The following is a 21848-nucleotide window of genomic DNA, read 5'->3' as shown; positions in this document are numbered from 1 at the left end:
TAGAATGGAGGCATTTTTGTCAGCATTTACATGGGCACATATGGAGACCAGATGCACTTGCTTCTGCCTGCCCCTTAACCTTCCATGACATCTCATGAATCCATCTGTTCTTGTATAGTAAAGACTAAAGAAAGACGTGACTCACTCACCACTTTAAAAGCCCATTTTGGCACGGCTGAAGCACCTGTTTCCTCTAAATATTTTTCCCAGCTGAAGTTCTCAGGATCAGGGTAGTCTGGAAATAAAAGAATCTGCCAGATGACAAGCTTTTGCTGGAGAGGCTTTAGAATATGCTCTTAGCTAGGGATGTGCATATCTATCAAGCCTACTTTCACAGATGTTCTCCTTTTCCTACTTTCTCATTCCACCAGAACCCACTTTGGTACTATTGATTGAGATTTTTAATAGAACAAAATCCAGCCAACTTGGTTTCCCCTCCAAAACTGTCTGTATTTCTGGATACATCTTTCAAGCCATACATCCTGCCTCACAGTATGTTTATAATGTGTTTGCCTAAAGATTTGAAAAATACGTATTTTATTGACTGCATCACAAAAAGCCATCTGTCAATGTGCAGATTCTGGAAGACAAAGTGTGCCTGGTCCATGTCCAAGGTAGGAACGGGGGGAAATCTGCATATAGGTCTGTGGATTTTTTAGAGATTTCACTCTCGGCAACTAAAGATAATCACATTTAGCTTAAATATCATTACATTATTGTGGGTTTCCTGTGTGCTTAAAATCATTTGTTCACCTCATGAACTGTAAAGTTTGTACCTAATTTAGGGACATATTAAATTATTGAACAGAATATAGGCTGCAACCCCAACATAGCAACATCCTGGCTATCACCCAAAAGGTACTGACAATATTTTATGTATCAGAGCAAATGTGCCTTTGTATAGATTGTAATATATACAAACTTTTAAAATAGCTGTAAATCTTTCTATTGTTTTAAATATTTCACCTACTGTTTTATTGCCAATGCTTCTATTGAAAAATAACTTGTTGTACATTGCCATGAAATCTTGAACAGAATGAATAGAGTGTACCAATATTTTAAATAAAATAAAAAACAAAATATTTGTCATGAATGGAAAAATCCCAAGTCCCTTCAGGTATCATTCCAAATTTTCTCCACAAATCCTAGACTGACACAGATTTTGGAAGAGACTCTTTGCCTACTGATGGCACCTTTCCTGGCATGGAAATGATTGTGACTTTGTCTAAAGGGTGTATGTTTAAGAAGAGTTGCTTCCCCCTGTAAATCCAGGAAATATTAGAAGACTATGTTGGCAAACAAGGATCTTACTTTATTGAAAAACCGGATTCTGAACACAATGGAGGCTCTGACCTTAGAACTCATACAGCCCATTATGGCATCTTAAAAGCTGACAGATGACACATATATTGTGCGTGTATCAGGATTATATCCACCCAACCCATTTTTATGGCAGAATTCTAGTTATTTTTCCAGGTCAGGCACCTAAACTGGACTTCTTCATACACATTCCATGTCAGAAAGCCCTTAACAGTTATATATCAGGGAGAAACTAAATATGTTGGGAGTAACCTTCACTGTGTCAGCTTGTTTTTCTGAGAGAAAGGCTCTAAAACTAAGGTTTTTAAGTAAGTCCAAGTGAAGCCATATTACACCTTCTCCTTCTAGAGCCATTTCAACCTGGCTGCAGGCTGGGATAATAGATAGAAACGGCTTTGGTCGCCTTGGTGGATGATCTACACGGAGAGCTGGACAAAGGGAGTGTGACCGTGATGGTCCTCCTGGACCTCTCAGCAGCTTTCAATACCATCAACCATGGTATCCTTCTGGAGTGGCTCACGGGAATGGGACTGGGAGGTACTGTGTTGCAGTGGTTCCGGTCTTTCTTTGCGGGCCACCTCCAGAAGGTGGTGTTGGGGGGGCGGTCCTGGCTGGCCTCATGGTCTGTGGAGTCCTACAGGGCTCATTCTTATACCCAATGTTATTTAACATCTACATGAAACCACTGGGAGAGATCATCCAGAGTTTTGTAGTTTGGTATCATCTGTATGCAGATGATGCTCAACTCTACTACTCCTTTCCATCAGATGCCAAGGAGGACGTCCTGCACCTGAATCAATGCCTAAAATCAGTAATGGACTGAATGAGAGAAAACAAACTGAAACTTCATCAAGACAAGATAGAGATACTGCTGGTCTCACGTAAGCTCGATCTGGGAACAGGGTTACAATTTGAGTTGGACCGGATTACACTCCCCCTGAAATCCCAGGCTTGCAGTTTGGGGGTGATTCTGGATTCTGCCTTAAATCTGGAAGCCCAGGTAGTAGCAGTGACCAAGACTGCCTTTGCACAACTAAAATTTGTGTGCCAGCTATGCTCATTCCTGGAGAAACTTGACTTGGCCACTGTGGTACATGCATTGCTTACATCCCTTTTGGACTACTGTAGTGCACTCTACATGAGACTGCACTTGAAAAGTGTTCAGAAACTCCAATTTGTCCAGAGAACAGCAGCCAGGTTACTTACCGGAACTGATTCCAGGAAGCATACCACTTCCCTGTTGAAACAGCTCAATTAGCTTCCAGTTTGTTTCCAGGCCTAATTCAAGGTGTTGGTTTTAACCTATAAAACCCTACACAACTTCGGTCCAGGTTACTTGAGACTCCATGTTCCCCCATACAGGCTGGGGAAACCTCTAAGATCTAGTAAGGAGACCCTTATTTTGACAGTCCCTGGCCAACATGCACTTAAAATCACTAGAGAAGGTACATTCTCGGGGGTGGCTCCTAGGTTGTGAAACTCACTGCCAGAAGAAATTAGATTGGCTCCCACCCTCATGACATTTAGGAAAAGCGTGAAGACTTTCTTCTTCAAAGCAGCTTTTAACTGAAGCTAGGCAATTATGGATACAGAAAAATAGGGAATTTTAGAGTGATTTTAACTTTTAATGTTTAACAATACATTTTTTAAGGATTATTTAACCTCTAATATTTGTTTAGTTGCGGTTTTTAATTATTTGTATGTATGTTTTAAATATGATGTGAGCTGCCTTGGGTCTGTTCTGGAGAAAGATGGCATAGAAATCTCCACAATAAATAAATAATAAATAATTATTCCTAATGTGAGAATGGAACTGTATATTTCTAATTGGCCAATTTACCACAATAAAAAACTCCAAACCCATGTCTGTATGTGCATGCCTTATATGTGGAAGCAACTGTTGGAAGAGACGAGAGCAGACAGCAAGTATGTATTCACCTTGTGGAGGAGTGAGGGGCTTTCCATGCTCCTGACACCAACCAACTGGGTGGATATACGGGCTGCTGGAGTCACACCTATCATGGAAATAAAATGGTTATATAAAGCAATGAATGAAAAACAAGCACAATACCAAATTATACATTATTTTAATTGAATGATAAGTAACCACACCTTGTTGCTTAAATTATTAATTCTGGTGCTTACATTTCCTGAAACTCTCCTGAAATTTCTTCCACTTTCCTCTACACATATAGAACTCCCAAATGAGTCTTTAGTTTTTCTCTGCATAGAGCTCAGTGGCTGCCAATACTAAACATATTAATATTGTTTATCTGAAAGAAATTCTCACCTACCAGTAGTCATATGTATCATCCCAGTTGTCAAAGTGCACCAAAAAGCGATTGTCCACCACGTCTGTCACTGTGGCAACACATATCAAAGAAGGGTTCATGCGGTCCACTGCTTCAAGTTTCATGCCCATTTGGAATCCCGTGGGAGCAGCATTCTAAGGGATAGACAGAAAAATTCAGATGTGTTTTTGGCATGGACCATGCAGTCGAATCCCATCCAGAAACTGATGCACAACAATCCAAAGTGTAAGAGTGACATGTAAATAATACATATAGGTGGGTGGAACCAATTATGCAAGTCCTTCCCAAGACTGCAAACTGGCAGTCCACTGGGAAGCAAGATTGAGACTGTATGGGAAAACCTTGTATATATGTGTTTATACTATTCACACAATAAAACCATGAAGTATATGCATGTTTGTGTGATTAAGCTGCAAGCAATCCTGCCTTTCTTTCACCTTAATTCACAAATTACGGAAAATCAAGTCTTAGCAGTCTTCATTTTACTCTATACTAGTGGTTCTCAACCAGTGGGTCCCCAGGTGTTTTGGCCTACAACTCCCAGAAATCCCAGTCAGTTTACCAGCTGTTAGGATTTCTGGAAGTTGAAGGCCAAAACATCTGGGGACCGACAGGTTGAGAACCACTGCCCTATACAATTCAAGACCCAAGCAGGACTGAAGCCATCTTGTGTGCAATGCTTTTGAAATTGCACTTGGAAGTCTACAAGTAAGGCGCGACAGGGTCAGTAATTTCATCTCAGGATCTTATCACAAACGTCACAATAAATCTGGTATGGACACACGTGACAGTCTTCATGGTGTTGGTGGATTTGCAGTCAGTGGATTCATGGACAATATTCTCCATGGCTTTGGAAAGATCACCTTGATTTCTAAAGATCTTCAAAAGGTGGTCAGTGTCTGTCCCGAACTTTTTCTCAACATAGCTAAAAATGAATGATTTCTTGATAGCATTTGTTAATATTGCTAGACACTCACACTATCCGGGGTCACAAAGAGATGCTTGGGAGCTGCCTGAGCTTTAGTTATCTTCAGGTAGGTGGCCCAGTTGAATTCATCTTCTTTATAACCTAAACCTCCCCAGGTAAAGGAGAGATTAGAGGAGAAACATTAATGAAAGTTCCTATGTTTCTCTTGACCGAAGCATAAATCACACTGAATGAAAATTATCATTCTTGGAGTATTTTCAAAATATTGGCTTTCCCTTTGAAAAGTATTCACAGAGATAGCCATGTTAGCCTATTTTAGCACATAAGAATCCCACAGTACCTTTGAAACTAACAGCTAAAAAGAAATTTCTAGCATATCTTTTCATGGACACAGTTCACTTCATCAGATGCTTACAGCAAATCCTCTCATGTCTACAGAAGACTCACTGAATATACCGTATATCATAAAATGGACTGAATCCATGAAAGTTTATGCTAGAAATTTATTCTTCCCAGTCTGTCTCAAAGGTGCTGTCAGATTCATTTTAACCCCCCAAAACCTGTTAAACATGGCTTCAACCGCAAACCAGCTCAGAGTTTGTAAATGTTACTTTTTGGACTATAAGTCTCAGACATTACCAGCAACTATGGTCAGTGGCCTTACCAATTTGGGAATTCTGGGAGTTGTAGTAAAGAAGTAATCTCCCAAAACTTTATATCTATCCTAAGCAGCTCTAGCCTCTTCAGATTTATGGAGTGCTGCATTTTCTTGTCATCACAACAAGAATGCCTCCATATATGGCACTTGCAAATGCACTGTCCAAGTCAACCTACCTTTGGGAGGCTGGAGTTTGTGTCCTGTTTTCTCAAACCATCCAGCAGGATGAATGTTAGGCGAATTAGCATTCAGCCAGAAATCATGACATTCAGAGTAGCCATCAAAGTGGAGGCGCATCCTGTAACCGCATACCTGTGTGGAGGAAAAACAAAAGAAAGTCACATCCCATTTTAATGAATGGCTGCTTTTGCTATATATCTCCTTGGATTGATATCTTAATCTTTTGGAAGTTTCTAAACTAGGCTGATTTGTCAAAATTCTGCCAGGAAAGAGCCAACCAAGTTTCTTTCCCATGCAAGTAGATAGGAATTAGGTAAACTACATTTCCCAGTTTACCAAAAGTTGTTCAACTACATTTGATAAATTTTCCCAGTTTTTTATCTACAATTTCTGGACTTTACATTTTATGGAAAAATAGATCCCTTCTAAGCAACAGCAAAATTCACAACCAACAATTTTTGAGGAAAAAAAGATGCAGTGGGTTTAGGATTGAAATCCTATTATTAATTCCCACTAGAATCAACACACTGAATCAACAGAACTTCTATCAGTGTTATCATCTAAGTTTTAATTAAAAGGATACTGGGGATATAGAACTAAACCTGTATTATTAATCCACACTAGAATAAATCCACAGAAACCACAGAAGTTATGTCAGTGTACACTTCTAGGTTTTTCATTTTCCTATGGGTTCTCTTTGAGTCAGCTTGAGAGGCAATGAAGGAGAGCATCTGAAAAGTGCCATGGAGTCATTCAGTGCCACAATTTAAATAGAAAATGATGAGAGGTTCTCAATGACCATTTGAGTTTTATAAATTATGGTTATTCTTCATTATTTTTTTGAAATGCTGGGGGGGGCTGTGAAGAGAGATTTATAGAACTTGTCAGAACCTGCTGCCCATGCTTACTCTAGAGTGATTCCCACTTTGGAATAGGTCTACATAAACTATGTTTCTATATTGCACTGTAACTATGAAATAATAAAGAAGAAGGCTACTTAAATATGAGGTGTGTTCAAAAAGTATCCAACCATAATTTTTGTGCATAAACCAATGAAGCTAGGTATGTGTGGTTTGGTGCAATCCTAATGCTCATGCTTGAATGTTTTCTTGCCCACAGAAACAGTCGTTGCCAGCAGACAGCCAATGAAGTGTAAGTGAGCGTGGTCTCATTTTCGTTTTTGACAAAATGACAGAAAAACTTGAACAACGCTACTGTATTAAATTTTGTGTAAACCTTGGCGATTTCCAAGTGGAAACGATTCACAAGATTCAACAGACCTTTGGGGATGAAGCAATGGGCACTACAAAGATAAAGAGGTGGTTCAACCACTTCTAAGATGGCTGCACATCAGTGGAGAGTGAAGCACATTCGGGAAGGCCTTCAATATCCAGAAATGAGATCGTCATTGACCAAGTGAGGCCCTAGTGATGCATGATCGTCAAATCACGATCAGAGAACTTGCAAATGAGGCGTTCATCAGCATTGCATTCATTCATTCCATTTTGACTGAGGATTTGGGCTTCATGAGAATCCCAGTGAAGATCATGTCAAAGCTGCTAATGATCAAGCAGAAGCAACTCCATTTGGAGATCGCACAGGACATGCTGCAGACTGTGAACAATGATCCCAACTTCCTCAACACAGTAATCACTGGCAATGAGTCCTGGTTTTATGGGTACAACCCAGAAACCAAGTTGCAGTTATCACAATGGAAGCATCCAACATTTCGGAAGCTAAAAAAAATAATGCAGGTCTGCAGCAATGTCAAAATCATGTTGACTGTCTTCTTTGACTTCAATAGCATGGTTCATCATGAATATGCACCACACAAAACAACTATCATTAACGAGTATTACTAAGAAGTTCTGTGTCACCTTTGTAACACTGTGAGACGGAAACAACTGGAACTGTGGGCAGTGGGCAATTGGCAGTTCTATCAAGATTATGCACCTGCCCATACTTCACATTTGATACAGAGATTCCTGGCCAAACACAGCACAGTGGTGCTTTGTCAGGCTCCCTACTCTCCCAACATGGCTCCATGTGACTTCTGGCTTTTCCCCAGGCTGAAAATGGCTCTGAAAGGAATCAGATTTCAATCCAGAGAAGACATCACACAGAATGTGATGGACCAGCTATGCACCATCTCAAAAAAGGCATTTCAGCGCTGCTTCCGACCGTGACAGAATCATTGGGAGAAATGTGTGGCAGCCCAAGGGGACTACTTTGAAGGAGATTAGTGTAAGATTGTTGTGTCTTAATATAAATATTTTTATGAACACACTTTGTAAAGTGGTCTTCATTTTTTATGTGCTTTATTTTGAACCTATTAGGGATGCTCTACCTGGAAGTCCTGCATTGATGGGCCATAGGACCCCTTCTATCTCTATGATTCTATGATGTTCAGTATTTGCTGTTAGGTTTTTCTACTGCAATTTTTGTTTTATGGAAGATTCCAGACAATCCCTTTAGTATACAATCATCCTGCCTCATTCACAGAATTATGCAAGCAGTCCAGATGAAGTCATCTTCTATTTATAACTTTCCCTTGTTTTCCCCTGACTTCTTCTATCTCTTCTTCTTACTACAAACATCCATCAACGAATCAATCAACAATGAAAGAAAATAATTCTACTGAAAGTAGTAAGACCCTGGAAACTGATGTCCTTTTCTTCCCTTTTCATTGGTATTTTCATCAGTGTTATACACTGTTCTGAAAACTGATATAAGTTGAAGTACAACAAAATAGAAGAGTACAAATGCATCTCACCTCAGCCACTGTGAGAATAAAGTACATGGAGGGGTGCTGAGGATCAATCCCTTCCAGTTTCATCCCCACCTTGAAACCATTCTTGTCATGACCAGCCAATTGGTGCTGAATGGATTGAACCATGGGGAAAAAATTAAGAATACATCATCACCATAAATGACCTCTCCATTTTTCACAATTCTCAACACTGTGGGAACACTATGAGATAATGGTGACAAAAGAAGAATCTATTAGGCGTTACCAGAAAAAGATAACAGAGAGGCCTCTGGAACATAAATAATAAAACTGTGCATACACACAGAAAGGGAAAAACAATGTAATTCCAACAGATGAGAACTGGTTGTTAAAACTGACTGACCTAGCCAAAATGGACAAATTATCAACACAGATTAAAGAGAAGTCAGTGGAGACATTTTCAATAGACTGGGAACGTTTGATCATCTTTTTTCAGAGGAAAAAGAGACCAATTTATTAACTGTAAGGTTTTGATAATTATTAATAGGTTTATTGAACTGTATAATTAAAAGAATAATAATTATATTGGGATAAGTTATTTTATGTAACAGGATGTATAACTGTTGTTAAGAAAGTTGTACATCAAATGTACTTTTCTTTCTTTTTTCCTTCATTACTATTTCTTGATGTTTATATATTGTTCTTTTTTAATATGTTTTATTGTATTGAAAATTATCTAATAAATTATTATTTAAAAATAAGAAAGCTGCATCTGTATCCAAACAAGGATTGTACTCTTGGGAGAGGACAGGCCTGATCCATGAACAAAAGCCAGACACAAAAGTATTGATCACAAACATTCAAGATGATAAAATGCACTCTCTCATTTTATATACTTGCTGTGAAAAATCTACTTCCTCAGTGTCTTCTTTAAAGGATAGAATCAGATTCTCTCCTACATGAAGCCCAACACTTAACCAGATCTCATGGTTTGGTTTTCTCCACTGGTCTAATTCACATCATGATGGAAAAAATGGCATACATAACCATGATGAGAGATGGAATTATGGCATCCCACATCAGTTGCCAACTGAAATATTTAACTACTATGGATTTTAAATCCCGTAATTCTTCAGAAGAATACATTGTACAGTTCCTTTTTTAAATTTCCAAGTACAGTAGAGTCTCACTTATCCAAGCTAAATGGGCCGGCAGAAGCTTGGATAAGCAAATATCTTGGATAATAAGGAGGGATTAAGGAAAAGCCTATTAAACATCAAATTAGGTTATGATTTTACAAATTAAGCACCAAAACATCATGTTATACAACAAATTTGACAGAAAAAGTCAATACGCAGGAATGTTACATTGTAATTACTGTATTTACGAATTTAGCACCAAAATATCACGATATATTGAAAACATTGACTACAAAAATGGCTTGGATAATCCAGAACCTTGGATAAGCGAGGCTTGGATAAGTGAGACTCTACTGTAGTTTTAAACTGTCTTTTCCAAGTAATTTTCTGTTACTCAGAAGGGAAAAATCTAACTTAAATGAAACCGAAAAATGAAAAATATTTGCTAATACTCCAATTAGACTTTTAAGGAAAATAATGCCGAATTCCCAATTAAATTGTCGAAGTGGCAACAGTAAAACAAGGCAAAGATGAAAACAAAACAAAGCAAACAAACAAAAAGATAACAAAACAGATCACAAATCTCATTTTTCTTAGTACAGTAGAGTCCCGGTTATGCGACTTTCGCTCATCTGACACTCTGGATTATCTGACGGGTCTTAGCGAGGAGGAGGGAGAGGGAAAATGAGGGCAAGTGAGTGAGTGAGCAAGAGAGGGAGGGGGCAGGCTGCAAAGGCGACAGCGGTAGTAGAAGCAGGAGCCTGGCCACCTCTTCCAGGCTCCTCTTTTTGCTGCCACTGTCGCCTTTGCAACCTTTCCTCTCTCCCTCTCTCACTCACCTGCCCTCTTTTTCTCTCTCCCTCTTCCTCGCTAAGACCCAGCCGATGAGTGAGAGAGGAAGAGAGGGAAGACTGCAAAGGCAACAGCAGTGTTAGAAACAGGAGCCTGGCTGCCTCTTTCAGACTAGTCTTTCTGCTTTCGCTGTTGCCTTTACAGCTTGCCCTTCCTCCCTCTCTCACTCACTCGCTTACTCACCTGCCTTCTTTTTCCCTCGCCCTCCTCCTTGCTAAGACCGGGCTGGTGAGTGAGAGATGGAGGGTGGGTAGGGTGCAAAGGCGACAGCGGTGGCAGAAGCAGGAATCTGGAAGAGGCAGCCAGGCTCCTGCTTCTGCTGCTGCCGCTGCTTTTGCCACCCTCCCTCACTCGCTTATCACCAGCTGGCAAAGGCAGTGGTGGCAGTGGTGGCAGTGGCAGCAAAACCAGGACCCGGCCCAGTGAGTGAGCAAGCGAGCAAGTGAGGGAGGGCAGGTGAGCGAAGGGAGGCCTATCTCTTCCCATTATCCAACAGTTTCACTTATCCAACATTGTGTCCCCCCATTTATGTCGAATTACTGAGACTCTACTGTATATCAGACTTTTTCACATGCTTTGGGGGGACATGGTAACTACTGTGGCTTCACATTTATTAGTCTGATTCAACACCATGGAGTAACTCAGTACTGCACCCCAAAACAGTGGTTTATATCCATGAAAACTCATGTGGAAATAAAAACTAGTTCATCTTAAATGAGCTGCCACATTTCCGCCCTCTCCTCATTTTTTCTTTCTTTTTATGGTTTCACAAAGAAACCCTGGAAAAAGCAGTCTGCTAACCAGTTTGTCAGAAATATCTACCCTGCTCCCCCATACAACTACCATTTTCATGATTCAGTAGGAAGAAATAACCATGATGCAATATGTAGCCTAGTTCCATCCTCTAATCTCAGATACAGGAATACTGCTACTCACTTCCTGGAACAGATTCAAAGGGGCAGCAATAGCTTTGAGCTCTTCCAAGTAAGATGCCCAGGTCCAACCTTCTGTCTTCTCCTCACTCAAGTCTAAGAAAAACAGAATGCAGATCAAATAAAAATTGTTCATTCAATAGTTTAATTGGCATATCCAGCTTTAGAGTTTTCAAAGACAGAGTCAGAAAACAAGAATTGAGAACGCCTCCCCTTCAGTTATGACCCATGACCATATCTACTTCTAAAAGAAAGAGTAACTGAGGATATGTTGGTTGATGTTTGCTACACAAAACCATCATGATTCTTCATTTGTTCTGCACTCCTGCCCTAGTCAACTATAGGCAGCACTTAGTAGGCAGGACACTGACCAAGGCTCTTTGCAATCAAAACCAAATTACTTCTGTGGCTGTAAGTGCAAAAGTGTAAAAGCAAAGGTCTGGAAGCCATGCTATATGAGGAGTGGCTTAGAGAGATGGGTATGTTTAGCCTGGAGAAGAGCAAATTAAGAAGTGACATGATATCTATGTTTAAATTTTGAAAGCATGTTGTATTGAAGATGGAGCAAGTTTGTTTTGTGCTGCTCCAGAAACTGGGACACTGTGATGCCTCATGGGCCTTGTAGTCCTGTTCCTAGTGCTATCGTGGCAGATGAAGATGAAAACATGGGGTTTTCGCCGGTTCAACAAGAACCGGAGTCCTTTCACCTGCCGGATGTTGATGTTTGTCCTCAAGAATTCAGTAAAACAGACCTTGGGCATTCCTCGCCTCCGTTTCCCAGGAGGGAATCTTACTCTAGAGACAGAGGAGTCAGAGAAGCAAATCGCAGTTTACGGATCGCTGCCAAACAACAGGCTGATTAGGCCTGCTTCCCTTGGGAAATTCTAAGGAGTCTTGCATCTGGACAGAGTTGGGTTTCGCTTCTCGTTCTCTAGGGAAAGAGATTGTTGGCGGGAAAACGGGACCCAATATAGGTGTTTGACGCGGGAGATTCTTTGCGGAGTCAACAGAGCTGCTTCAGGAGTGAGATCATGTGTGGACTTCGTAACCCCAGTTCCTTGCTTCCCGGATCAAGAATTCAAGTACTGCCTTGCTTTGCTGTTATCCACGGACCTTGTTCCAAGATTCACTGTTTGCCTTGTTTCTAGTCACGGACCTTGTCAAAGAACCAAGTCTATTTCCAGCCTTGTTGTCAAGCTTCCTTAGACTTCTAAGACTCTGACATTTCCCCACACTATTGCTTGGCAATAGTGTGTGTTTCGGTATTGGATAAAGAACTTTGAACTCTAATATCATTTATTGGACAATACATTTTTGGACTATATTTGACCTCATTTGAAAGGTCTGCTTCTGAACTATATTCTTCACTTGATTTTATTGCTTTTATATATTTCCTTAATAAAGATATTAGATAGAGATTGGCCTCCGTGTATGGTTCTTGGTGCCCAGCTGCCAGGGGTCTGACAGACACTGAACAACAGATTCAAACATACGAAAAGAGATTCTGGATAAACATTAGGAAGAACATTCTGATGGGAATTTTTGTTTCTGTCAGGAGTGACTTGAGAAACTGAAAGTCGCTTCTGGTGTGAGAGAATTGTCCATCTGCAAGGACATTGCCCTGGGGACGCCTGGATGTTTTGATGTTTTCTCTCATGCCCCTTTCTGATGGTAAGATCTGTTCAACAGTGGAAATTCTGTCTCAGAGTGTGATAGTGTCTCTTTCTTTCAGAGACTGAATGACTAGCTGTCAGGTGTGCTTTGATTGTGTGTTTCTCCATTGCACAATTAGGTTGGACTGGATAGCCCTTGTGGTCTTTTTCAACTCTTATGATTCTATGAAAAGCACCTACTAACAGATGGTGTTGCCAGTGCTTCCTACTAACGTAATTTTTTATTATTGATATTATTTTATTGTGTATATAAAAAAAGAAAAGAAAAAAAAACATATACAGTTCCAGAAAGAGGGGAAAAAAGAAAAACAATTTTTAACAAGACATTATATAGCAGTCAAATGCAAATCACATAATAGCTATTAATAACTGTAAAATTATCACTTTTTAACAAACCCATACTCTTCTTACCCCCCACCTGTGAACCCACCACCTAAGACCTCTGATACCACTAATGTGATCCCCATATCTATCAAGAATCTGGCCTTGTATCTTGTTTTAATAAATTCCCTTTGTGGCTACTTTCAAATCTACCTTTGTCTTCCTTTCCAGATATCCAAATGCCAGCCTCTATCTATTTGCAAATTCTTTGTTATTTCCTCCTCTAATGCCATTAGTTACTTAGTTTGGCCATTTGGATATACTCTAGTACTTTTTCTCTCCATTTTCCCCCTTCCGGGATTTTGCTGTTGTTAGTCTTGCAATGACAAAGGTGTATTGGCAAATTGCTTCATCTCCTACACTGATTCTCTTTCTCGATAATCCTAAAAGGCACATTTCTGGGTTTTTCAAAACCTTCTTGGTGATCATATTATTAACCACCTTTTCCACAAAAAAGAATTGTACCATACTGCAGGTGAACCAGACATGGAAAAAAGAGCTTTTCTGCATCCTGCACCTCTGGCATTATCTATTTTGGCCATTAACTCTGGGGTTATATAGCTTTCCTGCTACATCAGGCTCTAGATAAGAGGTAACTGGAAGGACTATGGGATTTAGCCCCCAGCCACCCTCACTTTCTGCAATGTTTAGCTTACATTAAATAATGGACACTGGGCACCAGGAAGGGAGAAATTATTATGGATGAACCATTACTTCCCGGGCCTTGTTGAGTTCATACCAGCAGGGCAAAATGTGTGTTTTGTTTCCCTTTGGGCTGGAAAGAGATCTTTACTACCCCATTTCTTTTTCACCAAGAATTTTATATTCATTCATCTCAAACACTTCATCCCACAAAGCAAAAGTAAATAAGGAGAACCAAACTATACCTCAGCAAGGAAAGAGCTCAGCAAAAAGAAAATTATGACAGCTTAAGCAAAGTAGGTGTCACATTAACACTTACCAAGCTTACTCAGATTCCACTCTTCATTCCCAACGTTGCTAGATGGAAGCTCTCCTCCAGAGCTATTTGTCTCCTCCTGTTTTACTTCCTATGACATATAAACAAAAATAATACTTTTTTCTATTCTGAATTATTTAATTTCTTTCATCACGCTCTTCTATTTCTCTTGGCACTGACTAAACCAAAAGCAGTTTTTATAAATAGTCAATCATAAGCAATATACTCAGTTAAAAGCAATGTAGGTAACATAGGCACAACTGTAGCTCTGTACCAAAATAGAAGTGATGTAAAATATTTATGATAAGATCATAAAAAAAAACTGAAGAGCAGCTTTTGGATGATGGGTTTTTAATGATTTTCTGTCACAGCATTGCACACATTCCAAAATATTATTATAACCATGCTCATGAATGAGCATATCTGGATCATATTTCTAGTTTTCATCCAACAGGATTAATACATTAGGGCAAAATATTATTCAGGAAAATTAGGGCAAAGAGAGAGTTGAGCTTCTATAAGAACACAAGGCCTCCATATAGCCTTAAACATTAAAGTCTATTCACAAAACACTATTACATCTGTGTTGGTCTCAATTTAGGGACTGTAGCATTGCTTTTCTAGACTCCAATACAAACACAGACACACACAGAAACAGTGAGACAGAAACAAAAATATTCTTCCTCCTTTAACTATATCCAAACAGCACAAACTTTTTCCTGGCAGACAAATCTGCCTTCAAAAAATCATTTATCAAAATTCAGAACTGTTGTAGACATTTAGAAAACTCTCTTAACGATGAGTAAGCTGAACCTACCTAGACATTATCTTCCAGTCTAATCAAAATAAAAAAATGATCTTACATTTCTTTAAAAAGAAGTTAACACAATTAAATAAATAAATCCCAGACCACTATTAGTTTCACAATTAAACTGTTAAGCTTTCGGGCTCGGGCTGTGGCGCAGGCTGGAGAGCAGCTGCAATGAATTACTGCAATGTATCACTCTGACCAGGAGGTCATGAGTTCGAGGCCCGCTCGGAGCCTATGTTTGTTTGTCTTTGTTCTATGTTAAAAAGGCATTGAATGTTCGCCTGTATGTGTAATGTGATCCGCCCTGAGTCCCCTTCGGGGTGAGAAGGGGGGAATATAAATGCTGTAAATAAATAAATAAATAAATAAATAAATAGCACTTGGTATCCTTAATCCAACCCCATCAAAGCCATTTCAGAATAGTTTAAATATGTAGAATCAATGCAGATAGTGCATGCCCTACTCCCTTCCTTGCATGTTTCAGTTCTTCCTGCATGTGAACATTGCCAACGTGAATTGGAGTGAGTTTTCTATAAAGAAATCACCCCTCCATGTGATGCTAAAAATAGCAATGACACTGTCTCCACTGCCTCTAAGCCAACCATTGGCAGTCTTTTGGCTGCACCTCCTGATGGAATCCCAAGAGAATCACTGGGATTCCAATGCCAATGAAACCTGTAAGAATAGGGTCTGAGTAGTCCATATAAGGCCCACTCTCACTCTAAGGAAGGCCCTGTTCAAGAATAGTAACTTCATGGAACAACTAACCCAAGTCAAGGCAATCAAATTATGTCATTCTAGGAAACAAGATGCTGCTATCCAACTTTATTAAGCATATAGGGTCGGGCTGTGGTGCAGGCTGGTTAGCAGCCAGCTGCAATAAATCATTCTGACCAAGAGGTCATGAGTTCGAGGCCAGCCCATGTCGGGGTGAGCACCCGACAATTAAAATAAAAAATATAGCCCCTGCTCATTGTTGACTTAAGCAACCCGAAAGATAGTTGCATCTATCAAGTAGGAAATTTAGGTACCACTTATATGTGGGGAGGCTAATTTACAACACCATAAAAATCACCCAGCTGCTGTTGGAATGAGGAAGTTGCTGTCGCAATGAATGATGAAGCAGCTGCTCCCCCGTGGCCAGAATCAAGCATACCCTCAGGAAGGTGGAAGCTGGAGGTTTAAATTACCTCTGCGTCTGTCTCTGTTCTATGTTATATGACATTGAATGTTTGCCTTATATGTGTACAATGTGCCCTGCCCTGAGTGCCCTTCAAGGTGAGAAGGGCGGAATATAAATACTGTAAATAAATAAATAAATAAATATAGGGGTTGAATATCCCAATCACACCGTTTGCTCAGCCTCTTCCTCTTCCTCCTCAGAAAGACTTTGATATTCTTTCCTCTTCCGCTTCTTCACTGGTTTGAGAATTTCAGTGGAGTTAGTGCTGCCAGAAGAATTCTCCACAATGACTGATCTGCAAAACAGGCACCAAGGTTTCAATCGTTTTTCATAGACTAGGGCTGCTTTCCCTTCAGCATAAGAACCTATTCCTACATCAACATAGTGGCCTCAAGTCCTTCCCCAATTCTCCAGACCTTCTTAAATGTTTTGGTGATTTTTCTTCTTTCCAAACTAGACAAGCTGACCCAGAACCACCTGCAAATGTTTAGTTTAACTTCCCCATTCCCCTAAAACAACAGCAAAATCCTTGGGAAAAAAGCCACCAAGGAAGTGTAAATATTTGCAGAATGCTGTCCAAAAAGTAGCTTTATAGGTTCTACAAATCATCATCATCAATATTATTTATATCCTGTCATTTTCCCCAAAACGGGGATTAAAGGCATCTTACAATTTAAATCTAATACAGAACATTACAAAGGTCAACATTAAGTTTTAATTAAACTATTCATAATACTAAAACAAACATTAAAAAGGATAAAAGATGCAATTGAAAGATGTTCAATAAAAACAGTACAACACCCTGTGCAAAACCTTTAAAAACAATCACTTCTAAGAACTATCAAATAAAAAAAATCTGCCTACTGAAAGAAGTACAAGGAGGAGGCAACCCTCACCAATAGAAACCCTGAGTAAGGCTTTCTCCTTAGCACTCAGAGCCTGGGCAGGCTCATACAGGGAGACCTGGAGTGCATTTACACTACAGAATCAATGCAGTTTTACACCACTGTCATAGATTAGTGCTATAGAATCATGGGAATTGCAATCTTATAAGGTCTTTAAGTCTTTTCTGTCAAATAGTGCTATTGCCTCACCAAACTACAACTCCCAGAATTCAATAGCATTGAGTCATGACAGTGTAAATGGACCCAAAGCTTGTTAGATTCTACCTGCTGGCCATTTTCTGGCACACAGAAGACATGACATAAAGTACATTGTAAACTGGATGGCATAATTTAAAAGTTCCCTTCAAAGAATCTTGGACATTGTATTTTTGAAAAGGCTATATGAATCCTCTTTTAAAAATTCCTATCCCATCCTGAAATAACTACAGGTTCATAGGTTCTTTGTGGTGGCAAAAAAATAAACTAGGCTGGTTTGAGTTTCTGATGTGGATATGACCTTTGTCATAAGTTGGCTTTCTCCCCACTATGTTCTTGTTCCTAGTTCTAAGTCATCAAGCAATCTTCCCTGGAGAGATATGAGAACTCCCTTCTTTGAACTGATTCTATATAAAATGTATATAACATATATTTTCTCTCAAAACAACAAAGTGCACTAAACAGGTAATCTGATGCTCTCTAGATGTTTTGGACTACAAGGATGATTGGTTATATTGGCAGAAGCTTATGAGACCTGTGGTCCAACAAATCTACAGGGCATCAGGTAATTTGTACCTAATTACACAAAAGAAAAAGTCACAGGAAGGTTTATGATTCCTTTCCATCCAGTTTACCGCCCTTCTGTAACCCATCAAACATAACATCATTTATATTTAAAACCTTTCTTTGAATTGCCGGAGGCAGTTCTCACTGCAAAATCCCCTTCCTTCCTGGACTGATCCTGAAACATTTCTCCGACCACAGGTACTGCAATGGAACAGACTGTCTACAGTTGGAAGCTTTGGAGGTTCAGGAACATCTGAATCTACAGAAGCCAAAAGAGAAGAAAAGTTTTAAATGAGCCACAATGATCACAAACAAACACTAGTCATGGCAAATCCTTTTGGGGCCAACCTAGATTCTGGTGCCACTGGGGTACTCTCTCTGAAACACAAAACATGTTCCATTTGGCACTGACAAAATATGTATTAAAGTGATCCAATGTAATGGGCAAAGATCGTATATAAAATTGGCAGAGCCAAAATCTTCTCCATGTTGTTAAGTAACAATGGGTACTGGTAATAATAATTTTTATTTTATTTTATTTTTGTATCCCGCCCTATCTCCCCGAGGGGACTCAGGGCAGCTCACATGGGGACCAAGCCCAATACAGAATAAAATCAAATGCATTTAAAACAAAAACATATATAATAAGCAAATAAAACAAGCATATAAACAATAAAACATAGTGAACAGTCAACCAGAATCGAGGCACTGTTAAGGTATTCAACAAAGTAGGATGATAAAATATATATGTGTCCAATCATTACAATCTCTAGAGCTGGGCCAGATAAAGTGCAGTAGATGGGGATGGGTAAAGTGCAGTAGATGGGGAGAGGGATAGCGTCAAGTATGCCTATTCAGTCGAACGCACACTGAAATAGCCAGGTTTTCAACCCTTTTAGGAATATGGCCAGTGTTGGGGCTGATCTAATTTTCCTCAGAAGGGAGTTCCAGAACCGCGGGGGGGGGGGGGGCACCAAGAAGAAGGCCCTTTCCCTCGTTCCCACTAGCCATGTTTGAGACGGTAGAGGGAGCGAGAGGAGGGCCTTCCCGGCAGATCTCAAGATTCTTGCAGGTTCATAGTAAGAGACGCAATCTCAAAGATAAGCTGGACCTGAACCGAGGGTTGTTTGCTCTCTATAAAAAATTTGTTCCCATTAATAACATGGCTGCCGACAGTTGAAGCAATTGAAGTTGCCATCTTCAAAGGCAGCCCCACATAGAGTGCATTGCAGTAATCCAACCTAGAGTTAACTAAGGCGTGGACCACCGTGGCCAAGTCAGGCTTCTCGAGGTACGGTCGCACTTGGCACACAAGCTGTAATTGTGCAAATGCCCTCCCGGCCACCACCAACACCTGAGCTTCAATTGTCAGTGCCAAGTCCAGGAGGACACTCAAACTGTGGACCTGCATCTTTAGGGGGAGTGTAACCCCATCAAGCACAGGTTGCCAACCAATACCCTGACTGACCGAACGACTGACCAAGAGGACCTCTGTCGTGTCTGGATTAAGCTTCAGCCTGTTAGCCCTCATCCAGTCCTGCATAGCAGCCAGGCACTGGTCCGGAACATGGGGGGCCCACCTATATAAGCATAATGGAACATTTCTCCACAAGTGACAAAAAAGTCATAATAACTATGAACACAATGATGGTGTAAAATACATGGGATCTACAAGATATTTCTTTCTCTATAAACCACCACATACAAAATCAGTAAAACATCAAGAAAGATGTAATTTTACCTCCCAACATTCTCATTGTCTCCATGTCCCAGCAGTGACTTCCACAATGCAAAGAATTTACGAAGTTCTGAACACCTATCAATGACTAATGCTCACCTTGAGCTATGGTTGGATTGTCTTTGCTAATGAGAGCCACTGCATCATCTCCATCTCTTTCTGAATTGCAATCCCTCAGGGGCTCCAGCGGTGAAATCTTGTCAGCACTGACCACCTTCAATGTTCCATATTCATTTATCCGAAACTGCATCAAAAAGGAGAGGCATTATAAAGAGAACAAGGCAAATCTGGGTATGACGGTATTGTGCTAAAAAAGGAGAAATCCTCAAAACATCTGCTTCCCCTTTTTCATTCAAGAAACATAAGGAAAAGCAATACGAATCATCCTGTCTATCCTCACACAACCATTTGGTGAACCCACACTCAACACTATCCCAGTCTTCCCTGTCAAAGAACAGGCATTTAGGGTTAGGAAAAGGGTGTCATCCACCTACCCTTAGGTTGCTTCCAGGAAGAGTGGCCACCCCATCCTTCCACTCCAGAACCCGGATGGTGTTGCAGGTCTGTACACCACTGATCTGTGGGATGACTGTTGCTGTGATGGGTTCACTTCCTGTGCCCTCTCTTTGCCTCTCTGCCCCTATATTTTTCTGAGGGTCTCGAGGGAAACGCTGGATTTCTAAGGTGCTTGTTGGAAGGCTTACAGTGGTTGTGTTTGCTCAAGATGGGAGAAAAAAAAAGCAAGCGCATGACAAGACTATCCATATATCCAAGCTGACACATTTCACAACAAAGGAAGAACAAAATCTCTGAAAAGTTACTGTTTTGGAGTATAAATTAGACTCCTTCAGTCAGCATAATCAGTGGTCATGCTGGCTGGGCAATTCTGGAAGTTGTGATCAAAAAGCAACTTTTTTGACATCTGGGAGGGATACAGTTTAGCTATCCAAGTAAGATTGAATACTGGAAGAGAATATGAAGACAAATCCTCCAATATAGAGATCCAAAGTAAAATCAATTAATTATGTATTGTTTAACTGTTATGTCAATTTATTGCTGTATTTTAATCTGTTATCTCCTTCCTTAATCCATAGGGAGAATCCGGTAAGAAATTGTCATCATTGCCAAGGTTCCTTCCTTCTTTATACTCTGATTATTGGGAAGGTCATTTTTGTTCCGAACCAAAAACTCTGATAACTAAGAGGCAGCCAAACATTTTTGTTTTGTTCTCATTAATAGGTTAGAGCCAGAGTTCATAAAGAAAGTATTCTTCCTTCCTTTTGTAGATGGTTTGATAAGAAGATGAAGAGCAAATCTGAGATTAAAAAGATACATGTCTACACTAGGTTAGATCATTTGATTCTGATGTAATTCTGGCTTTCACTACTTATTAATACCATTAGGTATCTACACCTCATCATCTTACAAGGTTAGTCCATGTTTTAATTTTTATATTTTGCTCAGTAGGTCAAAGGTATGTCTGGGTAAATGGATCACCAAAGCCCTTCACTGGAGGAGGGATTCTAGCAAGCTCTGCTGTATCAAAATAGAACTTTTTTTTTTTTTTACAAATTCACACTGTAAATACATTCAGTTCCAAATCAAACAACTAGCAAAAAAAAAAAAAGGCAAAACACACAGATTATGTAGAAAATTAACTTGCTCGTTTTGTGTGTTTCCTTCTGGGGGGAAAAGAGAAAAATAACAGAAGAACACAGAACGACAGTTCAGGATGGAAACTGACTTCTGAGCACCTACCTGGTATGATGAACGCAGTTGCTGGTAAATGGGCACTTTGCACAGTATTTTCATTGGCAACCAAATGGACACTGACCTCCCCTGTCATGTTCCCTTGTGTGCTTCTTATAACCTCCATCTCTGCCCGCCCATCCATCACCTTGCCCTAAGCACAAAGAATGTAACTGAAACATAATAAGAAAAGCAAAAAAAGACCCCTATGAGCATTTGGGAAGAACTTAATAAACATTTGTTGAGTTTGCAACAGAGTGTGAACTAAACCAATGTTATTGGTCTATGCTAATATGTAAACTGAAACACAGTTCTGCTTCAGTATACAGTGTTCCCTTACTTATCACGGGGATTAGGTTCCAGGACCACCCACAATAAGTGAAAATCCGCAAAGTAGGTATGCTATATTTATTTTAATATTTATACATTATTTTAGTAGTTATACACTATTTTAAGTCTTTATCAACCAATTGTGTGTTGATAAATCACCTCCTTCTCCACCCATTGCTGTTTGGGCTCCTTTTCTCTCCCTTTGGCTTCTCCTTCCTCCTTTCCTTAGACTGTAAATTGTAATTTTTTATGATTTATAATAGTCTTTTAGACTTTATAGAAAAACTGCAAAACAGCAAATCCGCAAAA

At 39.8% G+C, this 21848-nt stretch overlaps 1 protein-coding gene across 4 annotated transcripts in view; it reads right to left on the bottom strand.

Moving 5' to 3' along the window:
- l3mbtl1 (L3MBTL histone methyl-lysine binding protein 1) overlaps positions 1 to 21848 on the bottom strand; it is a 51344-nt gene that overhangs the window by 11320 nt on the left and 18176 nt on the right. For 2 of the 4 annotated variants that reach the window (XM_008119069.3, XM_008119068.3), the window contains exons 2-14: positions 21219 to 21382; positions 19955 to 20178; positions 19560 to 19704; positions 17837 to 17981; positions 16224 to 16350; positions 14065 to 14152; positions 11054 to 11145; positions 8172 to 8276; positions 5395 to 5530; positions 4610 to 4707; positions 3615 to 3766; positions 3259 to 3335; positions 150 to 235 (exon numbers count right to left, since the gene is read on the bottom strand). In XM_008119069.3, coding sequence (XP_008117276.1) covers positions 150 to 235; positions 3259 to 3335; positions 3615 to 3766; positions 4610 to 4707; positions 5395 to 5530; positions 8172 to 8276; positions 11054 to 11145; positions 14065 to 14152; positions 16224 to 16350; positions 17837 to 17981; positions 19560 to 19704; positions 19955 to 20178; positions 21219 to 21354 — 1611 coding nt within the window. In that variant the 5' untranslated portion in view covers positions 21355 to 21382. The remainder of the gene's footprint in view (positions 1 to 149; positions 236 to 3258; positions 3336 to 3614; positions 3767 to 4609; positions 4708 to 5394; positions 5531 to 8171; positions 8277 to 11053; positions 11146 to 14064; positions 14153 to 16223; positions 16351 to 17836; positions 17982 to 19559; positions 19705 to 19954; positions 20179 to 21218; positions 21383 to 21848) is intronic. The other 2 variants (XM_003226301.4, XM_008119070.3) reach the window with 2 other exon arrangements.

This window comes from Anolis carolinensis, chromosome 4 (assembly GCF_035594765.1).
Source record: "Anolis carolinensis isolate JA03-04 chromosome 4, rAnoCar3.1.pri, whole genome shotgun sequence".
NCBI classification, from domain to species: domain Eukaryota; kingdom Metazoa; phylum Chordata; class Lepidosauria; order Squamata; family Dactyloidae; genus Anolis; species Anolis carolinensis.
The sequence above is the reverse complement of the archived record's forward strand: the minus strand, read 5'-3'. Positions and strand labels throughout refer to the sequence as shown.